At 43.1% G+C, this 27261-nt stretch overlaps 1 protein-coding gene across 1 annotated transcript in view; it reads left to right on the forward strand.

The window, feature by feature from the left end:
* Positions 1-27261, forward strand: part of LOC134344062 (protein unc-79 homolog) — a 403221-nt gene that overhangs the window by 273313 nt on the left and 102647 nt on the right. Inside the window, exons 36-40 of the mRNA XM_063043251.1 lie at positions 1865-1977; positions 2286-2371; positions 3371-3544; positions 9915-9983; positions 24311-24421. Of these exons, the coding sequence (XP_062899321.1) occupies positions 1865-1977; positions 2286-2371; positions 3371-3544; positions 9915-9983; positions 24311-24421 (553 nt within the window). The remainder of the gene's footprint in view (positions 1-1864; positions 1978-2285; positions 2372-3370; positions 3545-9914; positions 9984-24310; positions 24422-27261) is intronic.

The following is a 27261-nucleotide window of genomic DNA, read 5'->3' on the forward strand; positions in this document are numbered from 1 at the left end:
TACAGGGAGTTTGGCCTCATCACGTAGGATATCAATAGCGTAGCTCCTTGGCAGCCAGCCAGCTAGTTTAGATCAGGGGTCTTCAACCCTTTTTGCACCGCGGACTGGTTTAATATTGACCAATTTCACTCTGCCCCCTCCCCCAGCTGCCTGTCATCTCCCTCATGGTTTTGCCTCCTTCTACTACCCATTGTGTTTTCCCCTATTCCTTCTCCACCTTTGCTGCCTATCACCTCCCTGCTCCCCTCCCCCACCCCTTTATCTCTCCCCTTACTGGTTTTTCACCTGGAACCTACCAGCCTTCTCCTCCCCCCACCTTCTTTATAGGGCCTCTGCCCCTTCCCTCTTCAGTCCTGATGAAGGGTTCCGGCCCAAAACGTTGACTGATCGTTTTCACAGATGCTGCCCGACCTGCTGAGTTCCTCCAGCGTGTTGTGCGTGTTGGTTAAATAATCTTAATGGTTATTAGGGTTTCTGTTACCTACCCCCTCCCCCAACCAATCCCAATACATAGAACATGGAACATAGAATAGTACAGCACAGTACAGGTCCTTCGGCCCACAATGTTGTGCCGACCCTCAAACCCTGCCTCCCATATAAGCCCCCAACTTAAATTCCTCCATATACCTGTCCAGTAGTCTCTTAATCTTCACGAGTGTATCTGCCTCCACCACTGACTCAGGCAGTGCATTCCACGTACCAACCACTCTCTGAGTAATAAAACCTTCCTCTAATATCCCTCTTGAACTTCCCATCCCTTACCTTAAAGCCATGTCCTCTTGTATTGAGCAGTGGTGCCCTGGGGAAGAGGCGCTGGCTATCCACTCTATCTATTCCTCTTAATATCTTGTACACCTCTATCATGTCTCCTCTCATCCTCCTTCTCTCCAAAGAGTAAAGCCCTAGCTCCCTTAACCTCTGATCATAATGCATACTCTCTAAACCAGGCAGCATCCTGGTAAATCTCCTCTGTACCCTTTCCAATGCTTCCACATCCTTCCTATAGTGAGGCGACCAGAACTGGACACAATACTCCAAGTGTGGCCTAACCAGAGTTTTATAGAGCTGCATCATTACATCACGACTCTTAAACTCTATCCCTCGACTTATGAAATCTAACACCCCATAAGCTTTCTTAACTACCCTATCTACCTGTGAGGCAACTTTCAGGGATCTGTGGACATGTATCCCCGGATATGTATCCCCAGATCCCTCTGCTCCTCCACACTACCAAGTATCCTGCCATTTACTTTGTACTCTGGCTTGGAGTTTGTCCTTCCAAAGTGTACCACCTCACACTTCTCCAGGTTGAACTCCATCTGCCACTTCTCAGCCCACTTCTGCATTCTACCAATGTCTCTCTGCAATCTTCAACAATCCTCTACACTATCTACAACACCACCAACCTTTGTGTCGTCTGCAAACTTGCCAACCCACCCTTCTACCCCCACATCCATGTCATTATTATAAATCACGAAAAGTAGAGGTCCCAGAACAGATCCTTGTGGGACACCACTAGTCACAACCCTGTAGTCACAATACAGATCTTAGATCTTGGAACTCTAGCTTTTGGGATAGTTGAAGACTTGCTGAGCTCCTGATGGCACATCTACTGCCACTATCCGCTAACTTAGCGTAGATGATTGAACCTAAGACTAATGTATTCTATATGGTTAATGTTCTGTGTGCAGTGTGAGAAGATTTTGCTTTTTCATTAACATGCTGTTACTTTTTGGAATTGTAGTCTTGATATTATATTAGCAGCTCAAAAGTTGATAGTTTCCATTACCTATCCTTGTAAATGATGGAATTTCCTTCCATCTTTTTGAATAAATTTTTAACAATGTTTACATTTTTTTTGAAGCATGTTGATTCCTGGGAACACTGCTGGTGTGGCAAAGCAGTTTCTACGTTGCACCTTCCATCAGCTAGCTCCCAACAGTATTCTTCCACAGCTATTTCAAAGCAACATCAAAGGTATTGTTTTTCCAAATACGAATTGCAAAATGTTAGCAATAATATTTTGATAATAGATACTAACATTTACTGTTCCTTAAGCTTAGAAGTAATTGCAGGTTTTACATTTTTATGCTTTCTTTTTGCACTACTTATATAATTTAATTCATACTTATATACTCATTATTTAAGTATATACTAATATAATTTAATATACTGACTGTAATTTGTTTTTTTTATTATTATGTATTGCAATGTACTGATGCTGCAACTAATAAAATTCATGACATATGCCAGTGATATTAAACCTGATTCTGATTTTGATTTAGATGGAAGCTTCCTTCGAACTTTGGCCTCCTCTTTGATGGACTTCAATGAGTTGAGTTCAGTGGCAGCATTGAATCAGCTCCTGGAGGTAATGCAGAACATGGAAAAAACTTGCTCATTAGCATTTTTAAATAATGTTCTGCAATAGAAATCAATGTGATCCATTTATCCAGTTATGCTGGAGTTGCATAAAACTCGAGTTCAGCCACATAACACCACATACTATAGGAGCAGAATTAGGCCATTTGGCCCATTGAGTCTGCTCCACCAGTTCATCATGGCTGATCCAATTTTCTTTTCAGCCCCAGTCTTCTGCTTTCCACCACCAGTTTCCCTTTATACCCTGACCATCACTCAAAAATCTGTCAACCTCTGCCTTAAATATACATAAAGACTTGGCCTCCACAGCTGCTTGTGGCAACAAGTTCCACAGATTTACCACTCTGGAGTATTGCATACTGTCTGGTTACCCTGTTATAGGAAGGATGTCGAGGCTTTGGAAAGGCTGCAGAAGAGGTTTACCAGGATGCTGTCTGGATTAGATAGCATGTGCTATAATGAGACATTAGACAAACTTGGGTTGTGTTCTCTGGGGAAGCAGAGACTGAGGGGAGATCTGATAGAGGTTTATAAGATTATGAGAGCCACAGGTAGAGTAAGAGACAGCATCTTTTTCCCAGGGTTGAAATGTCTAATACCAGAGGGCACGCATTTAAGGCAAGAAGGGTTAATTTCAAACCAGATGTGAAGGACAAGATTTTTTTGACACAGAGAGGGTGGGTGCCTGGATCGCACTGCCTGGCGTGGTGGTAGAGGCAGATACATTTGGGACTTGTAAGAGATGGTTAGATAGGCACATCAATATGAGGAAAATGGAAAGGTATGGACATTGTGTAGACAGAAAGGATTAGTTTAGTTGGCCATTTGATTACCAATTTAATTGGTTCAGCACAACATTGTGGGCTAAGGGTCCTGTTCCTGTACTGTTCTATTTTTTTTAGAATATTATTGTAAGTTAAATGAGAAAAACATTAATTAAGCATCTCTTAACTTTGTGTTGTTACTTTGTGATCCAAACACGACACAGGGTTTAAACAACAAGAAGAACTTACCAGCAGGGGGAGCCATGCTTCGCTGTTTGGATAACATCGCGACTTACATGGAAGCTTTGCCGATGGATTTACCAAACAATCTGTGGACTACAATCTGCAATCACTTCCAAACCTTTCTGGCCAAGCTGCCATGCATATTGCCTCTGAAGGTAGGAATAATTTCGGGATTGGTTGCCATTCAGGAGAAATAACAATTGTAACTCAGAAACGAGAGATTTTGCAGATGCTGGAAATCCAGAGAAAGCACACAAAATGCTGGAGGAACTTAACGGGTCAGGGCACTATCAGTGGAAGTGAATGAGCAGTTGACATTTCACTCAACCCAAAATGTTGACATTTATTCATTTCCATAGATGCTGCCTGACCTGCTGAGTTCCTCCAGCATTTTGAGTGCATTGCTCCAGATAAGCACGTTCTTGGTTGCATATTTTCAGACTTTATATTGGACATCTTGTGCATGTGATGATGCCATCATTGTGTGTGGTGATAGAAATTGAATGTGGAAATTTTGACCCATAACTCACTCACGTTCAAACATGGAGCAAACTGTACAAGTTGAGAAACATATGCAGTTCAAGGGTCTCTGTTGGAACAACCATTTTATCATATCTTCTTCTTCTTCTTTCTGCTTAAGCCCATCACATCCACTGGGGCACAGACTAGTGACAGTAGCTTGCCAGAATCCTCTGTGCTGGGCTCAATCCTCCAAGCTTTCCCATGTGTAGCCAATCTTCTCGGTGTGCCCTTCCTCTCCCTGGGATGAGGTCTTTGGAGCTTCTGTAGCTCTGGGTTTTTATGAGATGGGGTTGCTAGTCCCATACCCAATCTGCTTCCTTTCACAGCGGGGCTTGAGACCATCCGCGGCCAAGTTACGTTATCATCTCTGAGTGCCCTACATTGACTGTGCATCTTATTAAAGTACGGAGAGGAGAATGGCCCCAATCACTGTCACTTCTGCTCAGTCACAACATGGTGTTGGCAAATGTGCAGATGGTTGGGGTGGTGATAGTGCTATACAGAGGAGATCCTGTTAAAGACCAGTAGTCTACCCTTTAGCCCCCAATTTCCTGTTCTCTCTCTCTCCGTTTAAAAATTCTCTATCCAAGGGGGCAGTGGAGACTCAAACACTTCATTCCTGACAGAAATCTATCGATTTTTAGTATGTAAAGGAAACTAATATGGCAAGGGGGATTGGAACCAGTATGATAGAGCTGAGGATGAGCCAGGAGGTTAACAAGTAGATGATGGATGTAACATGAATGTGAGGAAGGACAAGCCAGTGACTGGCTTCATATGCAGACAGAGCAAAGAGTTAAATTGTACTGCAGAGGCAAAATTCCATAGGGTGAAGAATGCAGGACAGAAGATGGTGTATTTGAATGTGCGTAGCATTCAGAATAAGGTGGTTGAACTCATGGTGCAATTAGAGATTGGTCGGTATGATGTTGTGGGCTTCACTGAGTTGTGGCTGACAGAAGGCCATAGTTCAGAGCTTAACATCACAGGATAGACTTCGTATCGAAAGGACAGGCAAGAAAGCATTGGTGATGGTGTGGCTCTGTTGGCAAGAGATGGAATTACATCTTTAGTAAGAGGTGACATAGGATTAGAGAATGTTGAATTTTTGTGGGTGGAGTTAAGAAACTGCAACGGTAAAAAAAAATCATGGGAATCATATCTCGGCCTCCAAATACAAACCAAGATGTGGGGTTGAGATGGCAAAGGGAGCTGGAAAATGCGTGTAATAAGGGTATTGGCAGAATTGTAATGGGGAACTTCAATATGCAAGGGGATTGGGAAAATCAGGTTGGTGTCAGATCGCAAGAGAGGGAACTTGTTGAATGCCCATGAGATTACCTTTTAGAGCATTTTGTGCTTGAGCCCACCTGGGGAAAGGCTATCTTAGACCGGGTGTGGTGTAATAACCCAGATCTTAATAGGGAGCTTAATGTAAAGGAACCCTGAGGAGGTGGTGATCAAAATATAATTGAATTCATACTGCAGTTTGAGAGGAAGAAACACGAGTCACATGTATTGCAGTGGAATAAAGGGAATTACAGAGGCAAGAGAGACGAGCTTATCCAGGTGGATTGCAGGAGGATACTGGCGCAGATGACGGCAGAGCAAAGGTGGCTGAAGTTTCTGGGAATAGTTCACAAGGCACAGGATAGGCATGTCCCACAGTTGAAGGTGTTGTCAAATGGCAGGTGTAGGCAATCGTGGCTGACAAGGGAAATTAAGGACTGGATAAAAGCCAAGGAAAGGGCATATAGAAACATAGAAAACATACAACACAATACAAGCCCTTTGGCCCACAAAGCTTTGCCAAACATGTCCTTACCTTAGAAATGACCTGGGGTTAGCCCTCTATTTCTCTGAACTCCATGTACCAGTCCAGGAGTCTCTTAAAAGACTCTATCGTATCCATCACTGTTGCCGGCAGCCCATTCCATGCACTCACCACTCTCTGCATAAAAAAACTAACCCCTCACATCTCCTCTGTACCTACTTCCAAGCACCTTAAAACTGTGCCCTCTTGTAAAACTCTAGTTAGTCCACTGTTTTGTATTTCATATTTCGGTGCTATTTGAACAATAGAAACATACAGCACAATACAGGCCCTTCGACCCACAAAGCTGTGCCGAACATGTGCCTAACTTAGAACTACCTAGGCTTTACCCACAGCCCTCTATTTTTCTGAGCTCCATGTAGGCATCCAGGAGTCTCTTAAAAGATCCTATCATTTCCGCCTCCACCACTGCTGCCAGCAGCCCACTCCACGCACTCACCACTCTCTGCATAAAAAACTTACCCGACATCTCCTCTGTACCTACTTCCAAGCACCTTAAAACTGTGCCCTCTTGTGCTAGCCATTGCAGCCCCGGGAAAAAGCCTCTAACTATCCACACGATCAATAGCTCTCATCATCTTATTCACCTCGATCAGGTCACCTCTCATCCTCCGTCACTCCAAGGAGAAAAGGCTGAGCTCACTCAACCTATTCTTGTAAGACGTGCTCCCCAATCCAGGTAACATCCTTGAAAATCCCCTCTGCATCCTTTCCATGGTTTCCACATCTTTCCTGTAGTGAGGCGACCAGAATTGAGCACAGTACTCCAAGTAGGGTCTGACCAGGGTCCTATACAGCTGCAACATTACCTCTCGGCTGTTAAACTCAATCCCACGATTAATGAAGGCCAAAATCCCTCTTTCTTAATCACAGAGTCAACCTGTGCAGTAGATTTGAGAGTCCCTATGGACTCAGACCCCAAGATCCCTCTGATCCTCCACACTGCCAAGAGACTTACCATTAATGCTATATTCTGCCATCATATTTGATCTACCAAAATGAACCACCTCACACTTATCTGGGTTGAACACCATCTGCCACTTCTCAGCCCAGTTTTGCATCCTATCAATGTCCTGCTGTAACCTTTGACAGCCCTCCGCACTATCCACAACACTTCCAACCTTTGTGTCATCAGCAAATTTACTAACCCAACCCTCCTGTTCTTTATCCAGGTCATTTATAAAAATCACAAAGGGGAGGGGTCCCAGAACAGATCTCTGAGGCACACCACTGGTCACTGATCTCCATATAGAATATGACCCGTCTACAACCACTCTTTGCCTTCTGTGGGCAAGCCAGTTCTGAATCCACAAAGCAAGGTCCCCTTGGATCCCATGCCTCCTTACTTTCTCAATAAGCCTTGCATGAGGTACCTTGTCAAATGCCTTGCTGAAATCGTTATACACGACATATATGGCTCTACCTTCATCAATGTGTTTAGTCACATCTTCAAAAAATTCAATCAGGCTCGTAAGGTACGACCTGCCTTTGACAAAACCATGCTGACTATTTCTAATCATATTATGCCTCTCCAAATGTTCATAAATCCTGCCTCTCAGGATCTTCTCCACCAACTTACCAACCACTGAAGTAAGACTCACTGGTCTATAATTTCCTGGGCTACCTGTATTCCCTTTCTTGAATAAGGGAACAACATCTGCAACTCTCCAATCCTCCGGAACCTCTCCCATCCCCATTGATGATGCAAAGATCATTGCCAGAGGCTCAGCAAACTCCTCCCTCGCCTCCCACGGTAGCCTGGGTTACATCTCATCTGGTCCTCGTGACTTATCCAACTTGATGCTTTCCAAAAGCTCCAGCATATCCTCTTCCTTAATATCTACAAGCTGAAGCTTTTCAGTCTGCTGCAAGTCATCCCGACAATCACCAAGATCCTTTTCTGTAGTAAATACTGAAGGAAAGTACTCATTAAGTACCTCTGCTATCTCTTCCGGTTCCATACACACTTTTCCGCTGTCACACTTGATTGGTCCTATTCTGTTACGTTTTATCCTCTTGCTCTTCACATACTTGTAGAATGCCTTGGGGTTTTCCTGTCTGCCAAGGCCTTCTCATGGCCCTTCCTGGCTCTTCTAGATGAGTGTGGCTTCATCTTTACAGTAGAGGAAGCCGTGGATAGACATATCAGAATGGGAATGGGATGTGGAATTAAAATGTGTGGCCACTGGGAGACCCCATCCTCCCGCCACCCCACTAGGAATAGGGTTCCCCTTGTCCTCACCTACCACCCCACCAGTCTCCGGGTCCAACGTATAATTCTCTGTAACTTCTGCCACCTCCAACGGGATCCCACCACTAAGCACATCTTTCCCTGCCCCCCTCTGTCCCCCCCCCCATCCCTTCCCACTGATCTCCCTCCCAGCACTTATCCTTGTAAGCGGAACAAGTGCTACACATGCCCTTACATTTTCTCCCTCACCACCATTCAGGGCCCCAGACAGTCCTTCCAGGTGAGGTGACACTTCACCTGTGAGTCGGCTGGGGTGATATACTGCATCTGGTGCTCCTGATGTGGCCTTCTATATATTGGCGAGACCCGACGCAGGCTGGGAGACCGTTTCACTGAACACCTACGCTCTGTCCGCCAGAGAAAGCAGGATCTCCCAGTGGCCACACATTTTAATTCCACGTCCCATTCCCATTCTGATATGTCTATCCACGGCCTCCTCTACTGTAAAGATGAAGCCACAGTCAGGTTGGAGGAACCACACCTTATATTCTGTCTGGGTAGCCTCCAACCTGATGGCATGAACATTGACTTCTCTAATTTCCGTTAATGCCCCACCTCCCCTTCATACCCCATCCGTTACTTATTTATTATTATATTAATTTTTTTCCCTCCCTTTTTCTTGCTCGCTCCCTCTGACTATACCCCTTGCCCATCCTCTAGGTTTTCCCCCCCTCCCCCTTTTCCTTCTGCCTGGGCCTCCTGTCCCATGATCCTCTCATATCCCTTTTGCCAATCACCTGTCCAGCCCTTGGCTCCATCCCTCCCCCTCCTGTCTTCTCCTATCATCCCCCTCCCACTTTCAAATCTCTTACTAACTCTTCTTTCAGTTAGTCCTGACAAAGGGTCTTGGCCCGAAACGTCAACTGTACCTCTTCCTATAGATGCCGCCTGGTCTGCTGCGTTCACCAGCAATTTTTATGTGTGTTGCTTGAAATTCCAGCATCTGCAGATTTCCTCGTGTTTGCCTGTCAAAGTTAGCCATGATCATATTGAATGGTCGGGGGGCAGGATGCTTCCTCTGGCCCCATTTCTTTCTATTCTGATAGACTTAAACGTGAACAAAAACTTAATACGGTGCATTTCAGTTAATTGGTACTCATCGGTACCAGTACGTTTTGGCCCAAGTCAACGGCTGCCCCAATGAGCTAAAGTTTCATGGAACTAGTTAAAAAGGTATAAAACAAGACAACTGACAGTTCAATTGAGTAACAAATTATGTATTTAAATAAAATACAGAACAAATTAGGAGACTGCAAGAGTACGATAAAACTGTATTAGTTCCTTATAGTTATCGACGGAGGAATTAATCCAATGTATGCTTCACTGTTCCTAAATGACTGTAAATGAACAAAATCAGCACAGGCACCTAGTACAGATAATGGCAAGTGTCAAACCCCTTTGTGAAATCCTGGCCAGGGTTAAAAAAATCAAAATAAAAATCAAAAATGATTAAAAATCACTGCCTTTCAAAACAGCATCCTTTGGCCCAAATGGATAACATAACACAAGAACACGCAACTGACGCTAGTTAAGAACTGTTAACTTTAAGTACGGTGTAGTGTTAAATGACCACACAAGTACAAGTGACTGGCAGCGATTAGAAACTGTTCGGCAACAGTCCTTTGCCCTATTTACGTGGCACAGTGTCTCAAATAAACAAAGAGAATCGGGCTATTTCTCAATTAGTTCTTGTTGTTTAAGAGTTGTTCCAAAGTAAGTGGCTGCCGTAATTAACCGATGGTCCTATTGACTGGAATTCACTGTATTTATAAAATATTAGAAGTAGATTTTATTTGTTATGGCAGGATAAATCATATTTATTTGGATGTACTAAAAGTTTCAAAATGTAGCTCTCAGTTACCAACAAAATAAATACCCGAATCCATGACAAGTTGTGATACACTCATTTCATCTTCAGTGCTGCTTGGATTCCGGTTTGGCAATCATGATCTGTCTTCTGAAGATACCTACTTCAAGTGCAACACGGGTAAGACAAAGGGATTTTTATTCCATTATTTGTTAAGTTATTTTAGTTTTGTCCCTTTGTTACTTAGTTTTTGTCAATCTACAGTAGGACTGACTTTTAGATTGTGGTTAACATAAAACGTCAAAGAGTACAGGTCAGGAACGGATATTCAGCCACAACTATTGTACTGATCCAATTAAATTAAAAATCAAGTGGGCAGCCTAACTAACCCATTCTGCCTACACAACATCCATTTCTTCCATTTTCCTCACATTCATGTGCCTATCTAAATGTCTCTGAAAAGTCCCTAATGTATCTGCCTTTACCACCACCCCAGGCAACACATTCCAGACACCCACCACTTTCTGTGTAAAAAATAAAAAAAACTTGCTCCCAACATCTCCTTTGAAGTTAGCCCCTCTCACTTTAAATGCACACCCCTGATGTTACACATTTCAACTCTGGGAAAAATATTCTGTCTACTCTGTCTATGCCTCTCATAATCTTATTACCCTCTATCAGATCTCCCCTCAGCCTCCACCGCCCCAGAGAAAATAATCCGTTTGTTCAACTTCTATTAGATATTTTCCAGTTTTTGCAATATTTACTGTTTGTGTGAATGGCTTTTCTCATCAGAAGCAGAATCAGGTTTATTATCACCGGCATGTGACATGAAATTTGTTCACTTAGCAGCAGCAGTTCAATGCAATACATAATCTAGAAGAGAGAGAAAAAAATAAAACAAAATAAATAAACAAGTAAATCAATTATGTATATTGAATAGATTATTAAAAATGTGCAAAAACAGAAATACTGTATATTAAAAAAGTGAGGTAGTGTCCAAAGCTTCAAAGTCCATTTAGGAATCGGATGGCAGAGGGGAAGAAGCTGTTCCTGAATCACTGATTGTCTGCCTTCAGGCTTCTGTATCTCCTGCCTGATGGTAACAGTGAGAAAAGGGCATGCCCTGGGTGCTGGAGGTCTTTACTAATGAACACTGCCTTTCTGAGACACTGCTTCCTAAAGATGTCCTGGGTACTTTGTAGGCTAGTGCCCAAGATGGAGCTGACTAGATTTACAACCTTCTGCAGCTTCTTTCGGTCCCGTGCAGTAGCCCCTCCATACCAGACAGTGATGCAGCCTGTCAGAATGGTCTCCATGGTACAGCTATCAAAGTTGTTAGGCGTATTTGTTGACATGCCAAATCGCTTCAAACTCCGAATGAAGTATAGCCGCTGTCTTGCTTTCTTTATGACTTCATCAATACTTTGGGACCAGGTTAGATCTTCAGAAATCTTGACACCCAGGAACTTGAAGCTGCTCACTCTCTCCACTTCTGATCCCTCTATGAGGATTGGTATTTGTTCCTTCATCTTACCCTTCCTGAAGTCCACAATCAGCTCTTTCATCTTACTGATGTTGAGTGCCAGGTTATTGCTGCAGCACCATTCCAGTAGTTGGCATATCTCACTCCTGTACGCCCTCTCATCATCGAGTTTCTACCAACAATGGTTGTATCATCCACAAATTTGTAGATGGTGTTTGAGCTATGCCTAGCTACACAGTCATGTGTAGAGAGAGAGTAGAGCAGTGGGCTAAGCACACACCCCTGAGGTGTGTCAGTGTTGATTGTCAGTGAAGAGGATATGTTATCACCAATCCGCACAATCTATTTTGTTGTCTGTTTATTTATCTATCTCACCATGATTTAATTTATCTATTAGTATGCTGCTTTCGGTTTATCTTGGTTGAGCTGTTCATCAGAATTGTTTCCACTCTATTGCCAAAACTTTGACAAAACTGGAGGAAAATCTGTTTAATGTTTCCATTAAATCGTCATCATGATCATCCTGTGCCATGTCGTATGAGATGGACGGTCATGGTCTTGATCCAAGCCATTGACAATACTCTTTACAGATTGCCTGTCTTGCGTCAGTGGTCACATAACCAGGACTTGTGATTGCAGTTGCTCATACGACCATCCACCACCTGCTCCCATGACTTCACATGAGCCTGACTGGGGGCTAAGCAGGTGCTACACCTGGCCAAAGGGTGTCCTGTGGGCTAATGGAGGGAAGGAGTGCCTTACACCTCTTTTGTTAGAGATGTATCTCTACTCCGCCACCCAATGTTTCCATGACACACAGTCAATTTAGAACATTAAACAAAGAGCAAGTTTGAGGAGATTCTTCCTTTTAACTAACGCTCAACCTTTCTTGTAGCAGTATTTCAGTGGAGTAAGGGAAGTTACAGTAGTATGAGAGAGGAGTTGGCCAAAGTAAATTGGAAGGAGCTGCTGGTAGGAGCTGGATGTCAGCGGAGCAGCAATGGTGTGCATTTCTGGGAAAAATAAGGAAGGTGCAGGACATGTGTATTCCAAAAATGAAGAAATACTCAAATGGTAAAATAGTACAACCATGGCTGTCAAGGGAAGTCAAAGCTATTGTAAAAGCAAAAGAAAGGGCATACAACAAAGCAAAAATTAGTGGGAAGATGGAGGATTGGGAAGTTTTTAAAACCTATGGAGAACAACTAAAAAAATCATTAGAAGGGAAAAGATGAAATATGAAAGCAAGCTAGCAAACAATATCAAAGTGGATAGTAAAAGCTTTTTCAATTATGTTAAAAATAAACGAGAAATGGGAATGGATATAGGACCACTAGAAAATGAGACAAGAGAAATAATAACGGGGGACAACGAGATGGCTGCTGAATTAAATGAGTATTTTGCATCAGTCTTCATTGTGGAGGACACTAGCAGTGTGCCTGATGTTGTATTTAGTGAAGGAAGAGAAGTGGGTGCAGTCTCTGTTACAAGAGAGAAGGTGCTCGAAAGGTTGAAAGACCTAAAGGTACATAAGTCACCTGGACCAGGTGAACTGCACCCTAGGGTTCTGAAAGCGTATGGTTATGCACTTTGACAGAAGAAATAAACGGGCAGACTATTATTTAAATGGGGAGAGAATTCAAAGTTCTGAGATGCAACGGGACTTGGGAGTCCTCGTGCAGGATACCCTTAAGGTTAACCTCCAGGTTGAGTCGGTGCTGAAGAATTCTAGAGGAATAGAGTATAGGAGCAGGGATGTGATGTTGAGACTCTATAAGGCACTGGTAAGACCTCACTTGGAGTACTGTGAACAGTTTTGGTCTCCTTATTTAAGAAAGGATGTGCTGACGTTGGAGAGGTTACAGAGAAGATTCACTAGAATGATTCCGTGAATGAGAGGGTTACCATATGAGGAACGTTTGTCTGCTCTTGGACTGTACTCCTTGGAGTTTAGAAGAATGAGGGGGGACCTCATAGAAACATTTCGAATGTTGAAAGGCATGGACAGAGTGGATGTGGCAAAGTTGTTTCCCATGATGGGAGAGTCTAGTACGAGAGGGCATGACTTAAGGATTGAAGGGTGCCCATTCAGAACAGAGATGCGAAGAAATTTTTTTAGCCAGAGGATGGTGAATCTATGAAATTTGTTGCCACGGGCAGCAGTGGAGGCCAAGTCATTTGGTGTATTTAAGGCAGAGATTGATAGGTATCTGAGTAGCCAGGGCATCAAAGGTTATGGTGAGAAGGCGGGGGAGTGGGACTAAATGGGAGAATGGATCAGCTCATGATAAAATGGCGGCGCAGACTCAATGGGCTGAATGGCTTCTGCTCCTTTGTTTTATGGTCTTATGTTAGAGATTGTGGTGGCTTTAGAAATTATCTTTCAAAAATCATTGGACTCTGGCATGGCGCCAGAGGACTGGAAAATTGCAAATATCACTCCAATCTTTAAGAAAGGAAGAAGACATCAGAAAGGAAATTATAGACCATTTAGTCTGGCCTCAGTGGTTGGGAAAATATGAGAGTCAACTGTTAAGGATGAGGTAATGGAGTACTTGGTGACACAGGACAAGATAGTACAAAGTGCCACCACACATGAGGCTGCTTACCACGTTAAGAGTCCATGGTATTACAGCAAAGTTACTAACATAGTTAGAGTATTGACCGATTGGTAGGAGGCAGTGAGTGGGAATGAAAAGGATCTTTTTCTTGTTGGCAGCTAGTGACTCGTGGTGTTCCACAGGGGATGGTGTTGGGACCACTTCTTTTTATGCTGTATATAAATGATTTAGATAACGAAATAGATGGCTTTGTTGCCAAGTTTGCAGTTGATATGAAAATTGGTGGAGGGGCAGGTAGTGTTGAGGAAACAGGTAGGATGCAGAAGGACTTGAACAGATTAGGAGAATGGGAAGAAAGTGGCAAATAAAACACGATGTTGGAAAATGCATGGTCATACACTTTCGTAGTAGTAATAAATGTGTGGACTATTTTCTAAATGGGGAGAGGATCCAGGAATCTGAGATGCAGAGGGACTTGGGAGTCCTTGTGCTGGTTGAGTTGGTGGTGAGGGAGGCAAATGCCACGTTAGCATTCGTTTCAAGAGGTCTAGAATACAAGAGCAGGGATGTGATGCTGAGGCTTTATAAAGCACTGGTGAGGCCTCACCTTGAGTATTGTGAACAGTTTGGGGCCCCTCATCGTAGTAAAGATTTGCTGGCATTGGAGAGGGTCCAGAGGAGGTTCACAAGGATGATTCCAGGAATGAAAGTGTTATGTACCCCTAGTGTTCGTATTTTCTGTGGACTATCACTTTAAAACGTCGGGAGAATGAGACTGACTTTTGGACACTGTTTGAGCTGTTACAGAGAGAGAGGGAGGGACGAAGCCTGCCTTGAGATGGTGTTTATATGAACTCTAAAGCGTATTTACACTTATACAAGGACGCTGTCTGCTTGTGAGTTCTTACAGAGAGAGAGCAACGAGCAGCTCGTGAGTCACCATGGTGACCGAGGGCGGTGTTATTTGATAGACAGCTGGTGTTCAGCATGTTTGGATAAATACAAGGTCAGCTGGTTGTTAGACACACGGATTTGGACACTGGATGAGTTTTGTGTGCCCACAGAAAGGTGGGTTTTGGAGGATCGAGCGGGAGAATCGATCAGTGGCTCTCGCAGGGTGGAAAAGGTGTGACCGGTGGGAAGTTATCAGTGTTACAGCCTTTGCCTGGGTTGATAACTTTACCACAGAAGACGGTCTCCTTTTTGTGGTCACATTCGGTGACTTTAAAGGAAGAGAAGAGGGGAGAGGAAGGTTTGAAACAGAAGAAACCTAGTGACAAAGCAGTCACTGTTTGTACTCTATCCTCTCGCCCGTAAGGGTGAGTTTGAGTTCCATTTGAATACGAAGATGTGACTGTCATGTAGTTAATCCACAGGAGGGGTTCTCTGGTGAGGGGAGTACCTTTGTGAATACCACTTGTGTGTTACCCTTTGTCTGGGTGTGGTAGTTCACCGAAGAAAGGCACCCCGTGACAAATTTCGTATGTTGTGGAACTGGATAAGTGGCTATCATTTTGTGTGTTTGGGGTAACCTAGTGGAATCTACCGGTATGTCGACCCTTGCCTGGGTGGTGGTTCCCTTGAAGAGGATCCCCTTTGTGATAGGCTACTGTTGGTGATAATCCATACGTGGATTCTGTTGGAGTATCCTGTGGCCACCACTTTGAGATGTCCCGTAGCTGAATTCGGGTGTGGTACCACTTGTGTTGAAAGGATATTCCTTGAAGATCACTGTCGGTGATATTTCATGTGTGGAGTGGAACAACTTTGAAGATAAAACCTACTACTATTGTTCTTTTGTAATGCTGTCGTGGAATCTGTGGAATATCGACGTTAAATGCCTTCTCACAACATTCGCCTTTGGATTACAAACATCTCGCATGAATTAACCTGTGCACCTGAATTGAACTTTTCTTACCTACCATTGTAAGATTGTATCAATTACCACCGGAGCATAGAAAAGCTTAAGTCCTGTATTTCCACACTTATATATATAATCATTGCTAACCTGTTTGATTTACTTGGTTTTTATTTTACTGTTTTGCGTAGTTGCTAATAAACTAGCTTTAGTAAATAGCAATACCAGACTCCAGTGTTTTTCCATTTCTGCTGGTTCTTTAACCCTTTACGGGGTACGTAACAAAAGGGTTATCATACGATGAACGTTTGTGGAGATGCAAAGAAATTTCTTTAACCAAAGTGTGGTGAATTTGTGGAATTTGTTCCCACATGCAGCTGTGGAGGCCAGGTCGTTGGGTGTATTTAAGGCAGAGATTGATAGGTTCTTTACTGGACATGGCATCAAAGGTTACTGGGAATAGGCCAGGAACTGGGGTTGAGGAGGACATAGAAAAAAGGATCAGCCATGATTGAATGGCAGAGCAGACTCGATGGGCCAGATGGCCTAATTCTGCTCCTATATCTTATGGTCTTCGGTCTTTATCATTCATTTGCTTTACAGCAGATTTTCATTTAGATTAATATTGATGTATTTGTTGATAGACTTGATGTTTCAGAAACAGTTTCTTCCTCTCCACCATTAGGTTTCTGAATGGTCCTTGAGCAGTAACTTCATGTACCTTCATTCTGCAGTGTTTTTTTTAGATCAGAAGCTACGGCAGCTTTTCCCCAGAATCTTGCTTGCTGTTTCTGTCATCACTGTGTTAAAATCATTTGTGGTGGTCTCCAGGTCTTCAGCAAAGAGGAGTATTGGTGTAAACTTCCCCCCAACTGCTGCCTGAAATTCTTCAGAGATGGCGGTGTCTTTCAGTTCTTCAAGGTCGAATCTCAGCCGACTGTTTTTTGGCTTGTTGATTCTCCTCAAGCGCACTCTGATGTTCATCATGACAAGGTCATGGTCACTGCCCACGTCTGCACTTGGGAATGTTCTGGTCTTCGGTCTGTTCACACCAGATTTGTGCCATCTTTGCCCCAGGATGTAGTCGATCTGGTGATGTTGACCATTGGGACATGCCAGGTCCATCTTCGGGAAGGTTTGTGCTCTCCAAGTGTGTTTGACAGCACCATGTTGTTATAACTGGCAAATTCCAGCAGGCGCAGTGCCCTCTCATTGGAGGTGTCATTGCATGAGGGGCCGATGAGATCCCCCCCACTCATCTTGTGAGTCTTTGCGCACCTTGGAAACCAGTCACCCTGAAAGATCAAAATATCTTTTAAGTCCACCTTGTCAATGACATCTTGTAGTTTCTTATAGAATTCTGCAATGTGCTCATTGTCGTAGTCTGTTGTTGGGGTGTAGGCTCGTGCCACTGTGAGGTTGAATGGCTTCACTCACAGGCGGATGGTCATTAGCCTGCTTGACACTGGTTGGCATCCTAGAACAGTGTTCTTGATGGATTTGTTGACTAGGAACCCTACGCCATTTTCATGGCTGTTCTCTTCTCCGCTGTAATGGAGTACATGTCCTTCCTCAGTATGCACTTCTCTAGCGTTCTTCCATTTGGCTTCACAGAGCCTGAGGAGGTGCCAGTTGTATCTTTCCATCTGATGTGTGAGTTCCTTGAGTTTCCCTGCTTGGTTCAGCATTCTTACATTCCATGTGGCGATTGTGATGTTCTCTCTGCCAGGGATCTTCTGTGTCAAATCACCAGTAGCACATTTATTGCGTCCGCCCTGGTGCGAGACGGATAGCGCGGTCATTGGTAACCCGGGCTGCGACCAATCCAGTATGAAGTTGCTTTCTACAGATACTGAACGTCCAGTGCAACCCAGACAAGATGCTGGAGGAACTCAACAGGTCAGATAGCATCCATAGAAGTGATTAAACAGTCGACAATTCAGGTCAAGAGCCTGCATCAGAGCTGGAAGGGGAGAAGGATGACAGCTCTGCATTCAATACTGTAATCCCCTCAAAACTAATCAACAAGCTTCAAGACCTTGGTCTCAATACCTCCTTGTGCAATTGGATTCTCGGTTTTCTCCCCTGCAGTCCCTAGTCAATTTGGATTGGCAACAACATCTCCTCCACAATTTCCCTCAGCACAGGTGCAGCACAAGGCTGTGTGCTTAGCCTCCTGCTCTACTCGCTTTACAGTTATCACTGTATGGCCAAGCACAGCTCCAATGCCATATTCAAGTTTGCTGATGACTTCACCGTTGTGACAAATCAGCATATAGGAGGGAGATTGAAACAACATCATCTTACCCAATGTCAGCAAGACCAAGGAGCTGATTATGGACTTAAGAAGGAGGAAACCGGTCCATGAATCATTCCTCATCGGAGGATCAGAGATGGAGGGGTTCTGCAACTTTAAATTCCTCGGTGTTGTCATTTCCGAGGACCTGTTCTGGGCCCTGCACGTAAGTGCCATTACAAAGAAAGCACAGCAGTGTCTCTACTTCTTTAGGAGTTTTCAAAAATTTGGCATGACATTTAAAACTTTGACAAACTTTTATAGATGTGTGGTGGAGAGTATATTGACTGGCTATATCACAGCCTGGTATGGAAACACCAATGCCTTTGAAAATCCTACAAAAAGTATTGGATATGGCCCAGTCCGTCACGGGTAAAGCCCTCCCTAACACTGAGCACATCTACATGGAGCGTTGTCACAAAAAAGCAGCATCTGTCTTCAGGGACCCTGACCACCCAGGTCATGCATTCTTCTCGCTGCTGCTATCAGGAAGAAGGTACAGGAGCCTCAGGACTCAAACCAGCAGGTTCAGGTACAGTTGTTACCCCTCAACCTTCAGGCTCTTGAATCAGAGGGGTTAACTTCACTCACCTCATCACGGAACTGTTCCCACAACCTATGAACTCACTTTTAAGTACTCTTCATTGCATACTTATTGTTTGTTTATTTATTTTCTCTTTCTTTTTGTATTTGCACAGTTTGTTTTTTTTTGCATATTGTCTGTTGCCTGTCCTGTTGGGTGTGATCCTTCTTTGATTCATTGTGTTTCTTGTATCTACTGTGATTGCCTGCAAGAAAATGAATCTGAGGATTGTACATGGTGACATGTATGTGCTTTGATAATAAATTTGCTTTGAACTTTGATGTGTGCTCACAACTCCATTCAACACACTCAAAAAACTTTCAAGAATGGTATCATGGTGTTAATTTACTGGACTAACAGTTTAAGGTTTGGGCCATTGATCTAGAAATAAAGTTCAAAGTAAATTTATTACCAAACTACATATATCTCATGGTATACTAGCCTGAGATTCATTTGGTTGTGGGCATTCACAGTAAATACAGAGAAACATAATTGAATCAATGAAAAACTGTGCACAACTAAAAGGAACAAACAACCAATGTGCAAAGGACAACAATCTGTACAAATACAAAATAAAACATATATAAATAAGCAATAAATATCCAGAACACTTGAAGCTGTTTGGTGAAGCAATTGCAGCTTTATGGGGAAGTGGCAAAGAGAAAGCCACTATTGAAAAAAGCAAACAGATGAAATCTCGGCTAGAGGTTGCCAGAAGGCACGTGGGAGACTTTGAAATTGACTGGAAGAGGGTTCTATGGTCTGATGAAAGCAAAATTGTACTTTTTTGGCCATCAGACTAAATGCTCTGTTTGGCATCAGCCAAACACTGCACATCATCAAAAACACAGCATCCCTACCATGAAGCTTGGTGGTGGCTGCTCACGCTGTGGGGATGCTTCACTGCAGCAGGCCCTGGAAGGCTTGTGACGGTAGAGGGTAAAATGAATGCAGCAAAATTAAGGGAATTCTTGGAGGAAAACCTGATGCAGGCTGCAAAATGACTGCGACTTGGGAGATTTCTTTTCCAGCATGACAATGACCCAAGCATAAAGCCAAAGCTACGCAGGAATGGCTTAAAAACAACAAAGTTAATGTCCTGGAGTGGCTAAGTCAGAGTCCAGACCTCAATCCAATTGAGAATTTGTGGCTGGACTTGAAAAGGGATGTTCACTCATGATCCCCATGTAATCTGACAGAGCTTGAGCAGTTTTGTAAAGAAGAATGGGGAAAATTTCCAGTGTCTAGATGTGCAGAGCTGATTTAGATCTATCCACACAGACTCAGGGCTATCATTGCTGCCAACGGTGCATCTACTATACTGACTTGAAGGAAGAGAATACTTATGACCCGAAAGAGTTTTTCTGTTGATCAGTGTCATAAAAAGCCGGATTAGATCCATTGTGATGCAATGTTACAGAACTATAAAACATGAAAACTTCCGGGGGCTGGGGGGCGGGGGGGGGGTGAATACTTTTTATGGGCACTATAAATTAGGGATTTCTAAGAGATATTTAGATAGGCACATGAATGTGAGGAAATTGGAAGGATATGGACATTGTGTCGACAGAAGGGATTAGTTCAGTTGGCCATTTGGTTCCTAATGAAACCTGTGGGCTGGAGAGCCTGCTGCTATGCTGTACCATTCTGTGTTCTCTGATTTGGATGCTCAAAGGTCCTGTCCTGGGCCCAGCACGTAAGTGCAATGGTGAAGAAAGCACAGCAGTGCCCCTATTTCCTCAGGAATTTGTGGAGATTCTGCATGACATCTAACTTTGACAAACCTCTATTGATGTGTAATGGTGAGTATATAATGACTGGCTGCATCACAGCCTGGTATGTAAACACCAATGCTCTTGAATCCTACAAACAGTTATGGATATGGCCCAGTTCATCATGGGTACTACCCTCCCTACCACTGAGCACATCTACACAGAGTGTTGTTGCAGGAAAGCTGCATCCATCATCAGAGACCCCCACCACCCAGGTCATGCTCTCTTTTCATTGCTGCTAGCAGGAAGGTGATAAACGAGCCTCAGGACTCGCACCATCAGGGTCAGGAACTCCTCAACCATCTGGCTCTTTAACCCAAAGGGGTTAACCACTCAGTTTCACTCATCCCATCACCGGACTGTTCCCACAACTTTCAAGGTCTCCTTATCTCATGTTCTTGATATTTATTGCTTATTTATGATGATGATTATTATTTATTTTTGTATTTGCACAGTTTGTTGTCATTTGTACACTGGCTGTATGCCCAGTGTATGTGGTCTGTCCTTGATTCTATTACGGTTATTAGATTATTGAGTATGCCCACAAGAAAATGCATCTGAGGGTTGTATATGGTGACATTTATGTACTTTGATAATAAATTCACTTTGAACTTTGAAGATGCCAGAATAAAAATATGGGGGAGGGGAAGGAGGACAAGATAGAAGGTGATAGGTGAAGCTAGGTGGGTGGGAAAGGTAAAGGGCTGGGCGAGAAAGAATCAGACAGGAGAGGATTGTGGGCCATGTGAGGAAGGGAAGGGGGATGGGATAGGCAGGTGAGAGGCCAGAGTGGGGAGGGGGAGGGAAGAGTTTTTTTAACTGGAAGGAGAAATTAATATTCATGTTATCAGGTTGAAGGTTACCCAAATGGAATATAAGGTGTTGCTCCTTCACTTTGAGGGTGTCCTTATTCTGGCACAAGAACCGTCTTAACATTGTGCAAAGAGGTGATCTTCAATTATGTCAAGCCAGATATGGTTGCAACCAGATATTCAAAAACTCGCTAGTTTGCATCAGTTGCAAGGATCTCACTAAGTATCAGCTTTTTCATTGCTGGCATTGCTCATTGCTGGCCGGAAAAAAATATATATATATCCTATTCAGGGCCTTGAAATCATTTTATTTTTCACATACAACTGTAACATATTTAATATAATGCCTACAACCTGTTAAAATATAAATATTGACTGTATATTAGCATAGTAAGTACAGCTGAACAAACAAAACTTTAGTAACTAACAGAGACTAACGAGGGTGAGTATCACAGAGGAAAATAAAAGTGACAAGTGGGCCATGAGTAGGAAACAGTTGAGAACCACCAATTAGCTCACAAAACAGACTAGAAATAATCTCTGTGGTGGGGGAGTCTAGGACAAGAGGGCATAGCCTCAAGATAGAGGGGCATCCATTTAAAACGGAGATGTGGAGACATTTCTTTAACCAGAGGGTGGTGAATTTGTGGAATTTATTCCCACAGGCAGGATCACCAGAGGATCGGCCCACAATTTCTGATATTTACCAGGAGCATTGCAGACAGAGGGCCCGAAACATTGTTGAAGGTCCCTACCATCTCCTTGACCCACTACCATGAGGAAGGGATACAGGAGCTTTAGGACTAAGACTGCCAGACTGGGTAACAGCTTCTCTCCTCAGGCTGTGAGACTAATGAATACCCTGCCACCACCGAGGTCTTGTTACTAGGACAGTGAGCTGTTTACTTTTACAGTTTGATCAGGAACGAAGAGTAGTCGGCACAATCGTTGGTGACTGTAGAGGCTAGTTCTGGATCTGCAGCAGGGACATGGGAGCAGCTGGGGTGCGGGCACTTGGGGAGTAGGATCCTTCCTGCGTCTCCTCTTCAGCAGTCGCTCCTCTGGATTCCTTAGAATTCGTGGCTGCTCCGTGAATCAGTGTTCTCCAGTGGTCTCTGTCACAAGCCTGCTGCTGCCGCTCTTTAACCTTGCTATTTGCCTGACAGAGCTGCTGCTTCGAACGTTGAAAGGACTAGATAGGGTGGATGTGGCCTATGGTGGGGAGACCAGAACTGGAGGATACAGCCTCAAAACTGAGGGGTGAGCCTTTAGAACACAGGTAAGGAGGAATTATTTTAGCCAGAGAGTAGTGGGTCTGTGGAATGCTCTGCCACAGACTGCGGTGGAGCCATGTCCGTGAGAATATTTAAGGCGGAAGTTGATCGTTTCCAGATTGGTTATCAAAGGATATGGCGAGGATGCAGGTGTACGGGGTTGAGTGGGATCCAGGATCGGTCATGATGGATTGGCTTGATACTGCTTCTATGTCCTACGGTCTTAAGCTGGTCTTTGTACCTCTTGCACGAGGCACCACAATCTCTCTTGCCCTGAGAGAGTTTCCCGTAGAGTACTGCTTTTGCAACCTGGATTTGTCCATGCAAGACACGTGGCCTGGCTGGCTGAGCTACCTGAACAGCAAAGTGGCTTCAGTGTTTGGGGCTTGAGCCTTCTCCAGGACCTCGTTGTTGGAGACACGATCCTGCCAGCTGATGCCCATGATGGAGCGGAGGCTGCACTGATGGAGTGCATGAGCAACTGGGTTTGCTTGTGGTACGAGACCCAGGCTTCGGAGGCGTATAGCAGTGTTGTGACAACAGCAGCCCTGTACACCTGGATTTTTGTGGACTGATGCAACTGATGATTCTTCCACACATGCTTCTGGAGGCTCCTGAAGGCACTGCTGGCTCTGGCAAGTCGATTGTCCATGTCCCTTACTACCGTAGCACCGCTGGAGATGATGCTGCCCAGGTAGGCGAACTGCTCAACTGTGGTGAGAGGGTGGCCGTCAGTGGCAATCTGAGGTAGGTTGTAAATGCCACAAAGGGACTTCTGATAGAGGATCATCGTTTTCTTCAGACTGAGTGTTGACCAAAAGCCCTTGCAGCCCTGGCAAACTGAATAACTGCAGCCTGTAGCACATCCTCTGTGTGCATGAGAAGAGCACAGTTGTCTGCATATAGTAGCTTGAGAATGGGCTCTTGCATGGTCTTTGCTTGGGCAAGAAGATGGTGGAGCTTGAATATATTTCTGTCAGTGTGGAGCTGAATGTAGATGCTCTTTGAGGTGTTTCTTTCGCTTCCTGTAGCATCACGCTGAAAAAAATAGCAAAGAGCGTTGATGTAAAAACACAGCCTTGTTTCACACCGGTACTGATAGGGAATGGGTCAGACAGGTTGCTATTGTGTTTAACCTGACCATTTTGGCCTTCATGGAGCTGCTGAAGGATGGTGGGGAATTTCGGGGGACAGCTGAGCTTTGACAGAATCTTCCAGTGCGGCTGACTGTATCAGAGGCCTTGGTCAGGTTAATGAACAGTACATGCAAACCCATGTTCACGACGCTTCTCCTGTATCTGGCACAGGACAGAGATCATGTTTAATGTGCCTTTGTTCTCTTTGAATCTGCACTGACTCTCTGTGAGGTTACCTTCAGCAACGGGAGGATTGCCATTGCCGTTTACAGTTTACCTGTGCTGTACACTACATGCATTTTGAATTATATATCATTAACCAATTTGCAGTAATATTTTGTTTAATATGTTTTGTGGGTTCACTGTGCTCTGAAGGAACATTGTTTCGTTTGGTTGTATATATGTACCATCAGATGATAATAAACTTGAACTCTGTGAATAACCATGCATAAAGTATTTGGAGGATTTATTGAAGCTGCACGAGACTGAAGATTAAAAAAGGTACATTTCAATACTGTTTGGACATTCACTTTGTTAATCTATCACCTTTGAATAAGTGCAATAAAGCTGATCAGGAATTTTGCAGATTTGTATTCTGAACATGTCCCACGTAAATCAAAATTAAACTGAGTGGTAATTTTGTAGTGTGTTTTTGTTGCTTTATTGTTTGTATTTCCCTTTTAATTAAATGTGCCTTACTCCTTGTTTCTTCTATTATCTTGCTTTTAGAGCCTTTTGGAACCATTTTCTAAATTACTGAGCTTTGTGATTCAGAATGGAGTCTTCACCCTTGCATACCTTGTTGAACTGTGTGGATTGTGTTATCGAGCATTCAATAAGGTAAAATCTTCACTTCCCTTTAGGATTTTTGTATTGAATAAATCTATATCTTTTTAAGGCCGCCTTATAAATAATGTCACGTCATGGTGAACGCATTGACATGGTTCAGATGTATGGCTGTTATAATCAGGATAGGATCACGCTTAATATCATCAGCATATGTCGTGAAATTTGTTAACTTTGCGGCAGCTGTACAATGCAATATGTGACAAAATAGAAAAAATGAATTGCAGTAATTCAATATATGTATATTAACTAGCTAAAATAAGTAGTGTAAGAACAGAAATTAAAAAAAAGTATTGAGGTAGTGTTCATGGATTCAATGCCCATTTAGAAATAAGATGGCAGAGGGGAAGAAGCTGTTCCTGAATCACTGAGTGTGTGCCTTCTGGCTTCTGTACCTCCTACCTGATGGTAACAGTGAGAAAAGGGCATGCCCTGGGTGTGGAGGTCCTTAATGACGGACACCGCCTTTCTGAGACACCGCTCCTTTAAGATGTCGTGGATACTATGAAGGCTAGTACCCAAAATGGAGGTGACTAATTTTACAACTTTCTGCAGCTTACTGATCCTGTGCAGTAACGCTCCCCCCATACCAGACAGTGATGCAGCCTTTCAGAATGCCCTCCACAGTACAAACCAAATCTCCTCAAACTCCTAATGAAATATAGCTGCTATCTTGCCTTCTTTATAGCAGTATCAATATTTTGCAACTAGGTTATATCCTCAGAGACACTGACGCCCAGGAACTTGAAATTGATTGCTCTCTCCATTTCTGATTCCTCTGTGAGGATTGGTGTGTGTTCCCTCATCTTACCTTTCTGAAGTCCACAATCAGCTCTTTGACCTTACTGATGTTGAGTGCCAGGTTGTTGCTGCGACACCACTCAGGTTGTTGGTATATCTCGCTCTCGTACACCCCCTCGTCTCTTTCTGAAATTCTGCCTACAATATTTGTATCATCAGCAGATTTATAGATGGTATTTGAGCTATGCCTAGCCACACGGCCATGGGTGTAGAGAGAGTCGAGCAGTGGGCTAAGCACACATCCCTGTGCACCAGTGTTGATTGTCAGCGAGATTGAGATGTTATCACCAATCTGCTCAGATTGTAGTTTTCTGGTTAGGAAGTCAAAGGTCTAGTTGCAGACAGAGGCATAGAGGCCTAGGTCCTATAGCTTTTCGATCAGACCTGTAGGGATGATGGTGTTAAATGCCGAGCTACAGTCAATGAACAGAGTCCTGACATAGGTGTTGGTGTTGTCCAGGTGATCCAAGGCTGTATGGAGCCATTGAGATTGTGTCTGCCATAGACATATTGTGGTGATAGGCAAATTGCAGTAGGTCCAGGTTCTTACTGAAACAGGTGTTGATTCTAGCCATGACCAACCTCTTGAAGCATTTCATCTCCATAATTGTGATTGCTACTGGATGATAATTGTTGAGGCAGCTGACACTGCTCTTCTTCGACACTGGTATAATTGTTGTCCCTTTGAAACAGGTGGGAACTTCTGTCTGTAACAATGAGAGATTGTAAATGTCTTTGAATACCCTCGTCAGTTGGTTGGCACAAGTTTTCAGAGCCTAACTGAAGAATTTTTTCCCATTTTTCAGTCGGTATATTAATCTCAGGTTCTCTTTCCCAGTCAGCTTTAATTTTATTAGAAGCATCAGGACATAAATTCAAAATTATATCATATATGATTGCTACAACACTTTTCTGAGAGAGATTTAAATCTAAAATTTTTTCCAAAATATCCGTTGGATATGGATGTGGGAAATTAGGGGAAACAGTAATTAAAAAGTTCCTAATCTGTAAATATCTGAAAAAGTGAGATCTGGGTAAGTTATATTTGTTAGAAAGTTGATCAAAAGACATAAAACAATTATCCATAAATAAATCGCGAAAAGATATTATACCTTTAATTTTCCAATCAGAGTAGGCTTGATCCATCGTGGAAGGTTGAAAAAGAAAGTATCATCCTCTGTATGTGCTAAGCATAGGTTGATACAGTTTAAAGTAGTGCACAGGACTCATATGTCCAAAGATAAACTATCTCGTTATTACTCTTATATTAATCCAATATGTGACAGATGTCATTCCGAGATAGCTTCTCTAACCCACATGTTTTGGTCATGTCCCCTGTTGCAGAAATATTGGAAAGATATTTTTGATATTATTTCAACGGTTTTAAATATAGACTTACAACCGCATCCAATTACTGCTATCTTTGGACTACCAATGATAAATTTAAATAATTTAACCTCTTCATCACGAAGAATGATTGCATTTCTTACTTTAATGGCCAGAAGGTCTATTTTATTGAATTGGAAAGAGATTAACCCTCCTAAGGTATTTCATTGGTTTTCACAAACTATGGTGTGTTTGAATTTGGAGAAAATTAGAAGTGCAGTTTATGACCCTTCCATCAAGTTTGAAAAAACCTGGAGGCCATTCATTCAGCATTTTCACTTAATGTAATATCTTTATTTCCAAACCTATTCTATTTCTCTGTATTGTTGTTGGAGGGGAATGGAGTCGTCGGCACTGAGGTTTTCTTCTTTTTCATTTTTAAGTTCTTAGATTTGCCCAAGTCTTTTAGTTTAGTTGATTAATTTTGTCTTTCTTTTGGGTCGGGGTTTTTTTTTTGGTTTTGGTTTTTTTTTTCTTTTTCATGTTTTTTTAGTTTTTTTTTGATCTGTATTATCCGTTGTTAGTTTTATATGGTTGGGAGTTTTGTCAAATTTCAATATTGGACTTTACGATTACTGTTTGTAAGTGTAACAATTTATCTCCTATTATTTGTATCATTGCTATGTTTTGTTTATATATTCTAAAAT

This window comes from Mobula hypostoma, chromosome 1 (assembly GCF_963921235.1).
Source record: "Mobula hypostoma chromosome 1, sMobHyp1.1, whole genome shotgun sequence".
Taxonomy (NCBI): Eukaryota; Metazoa; Chordata; class Chondrichthyes; order Myliobatiformes; family Myliobatidae; genus Mobula; species Mobula hypostoma.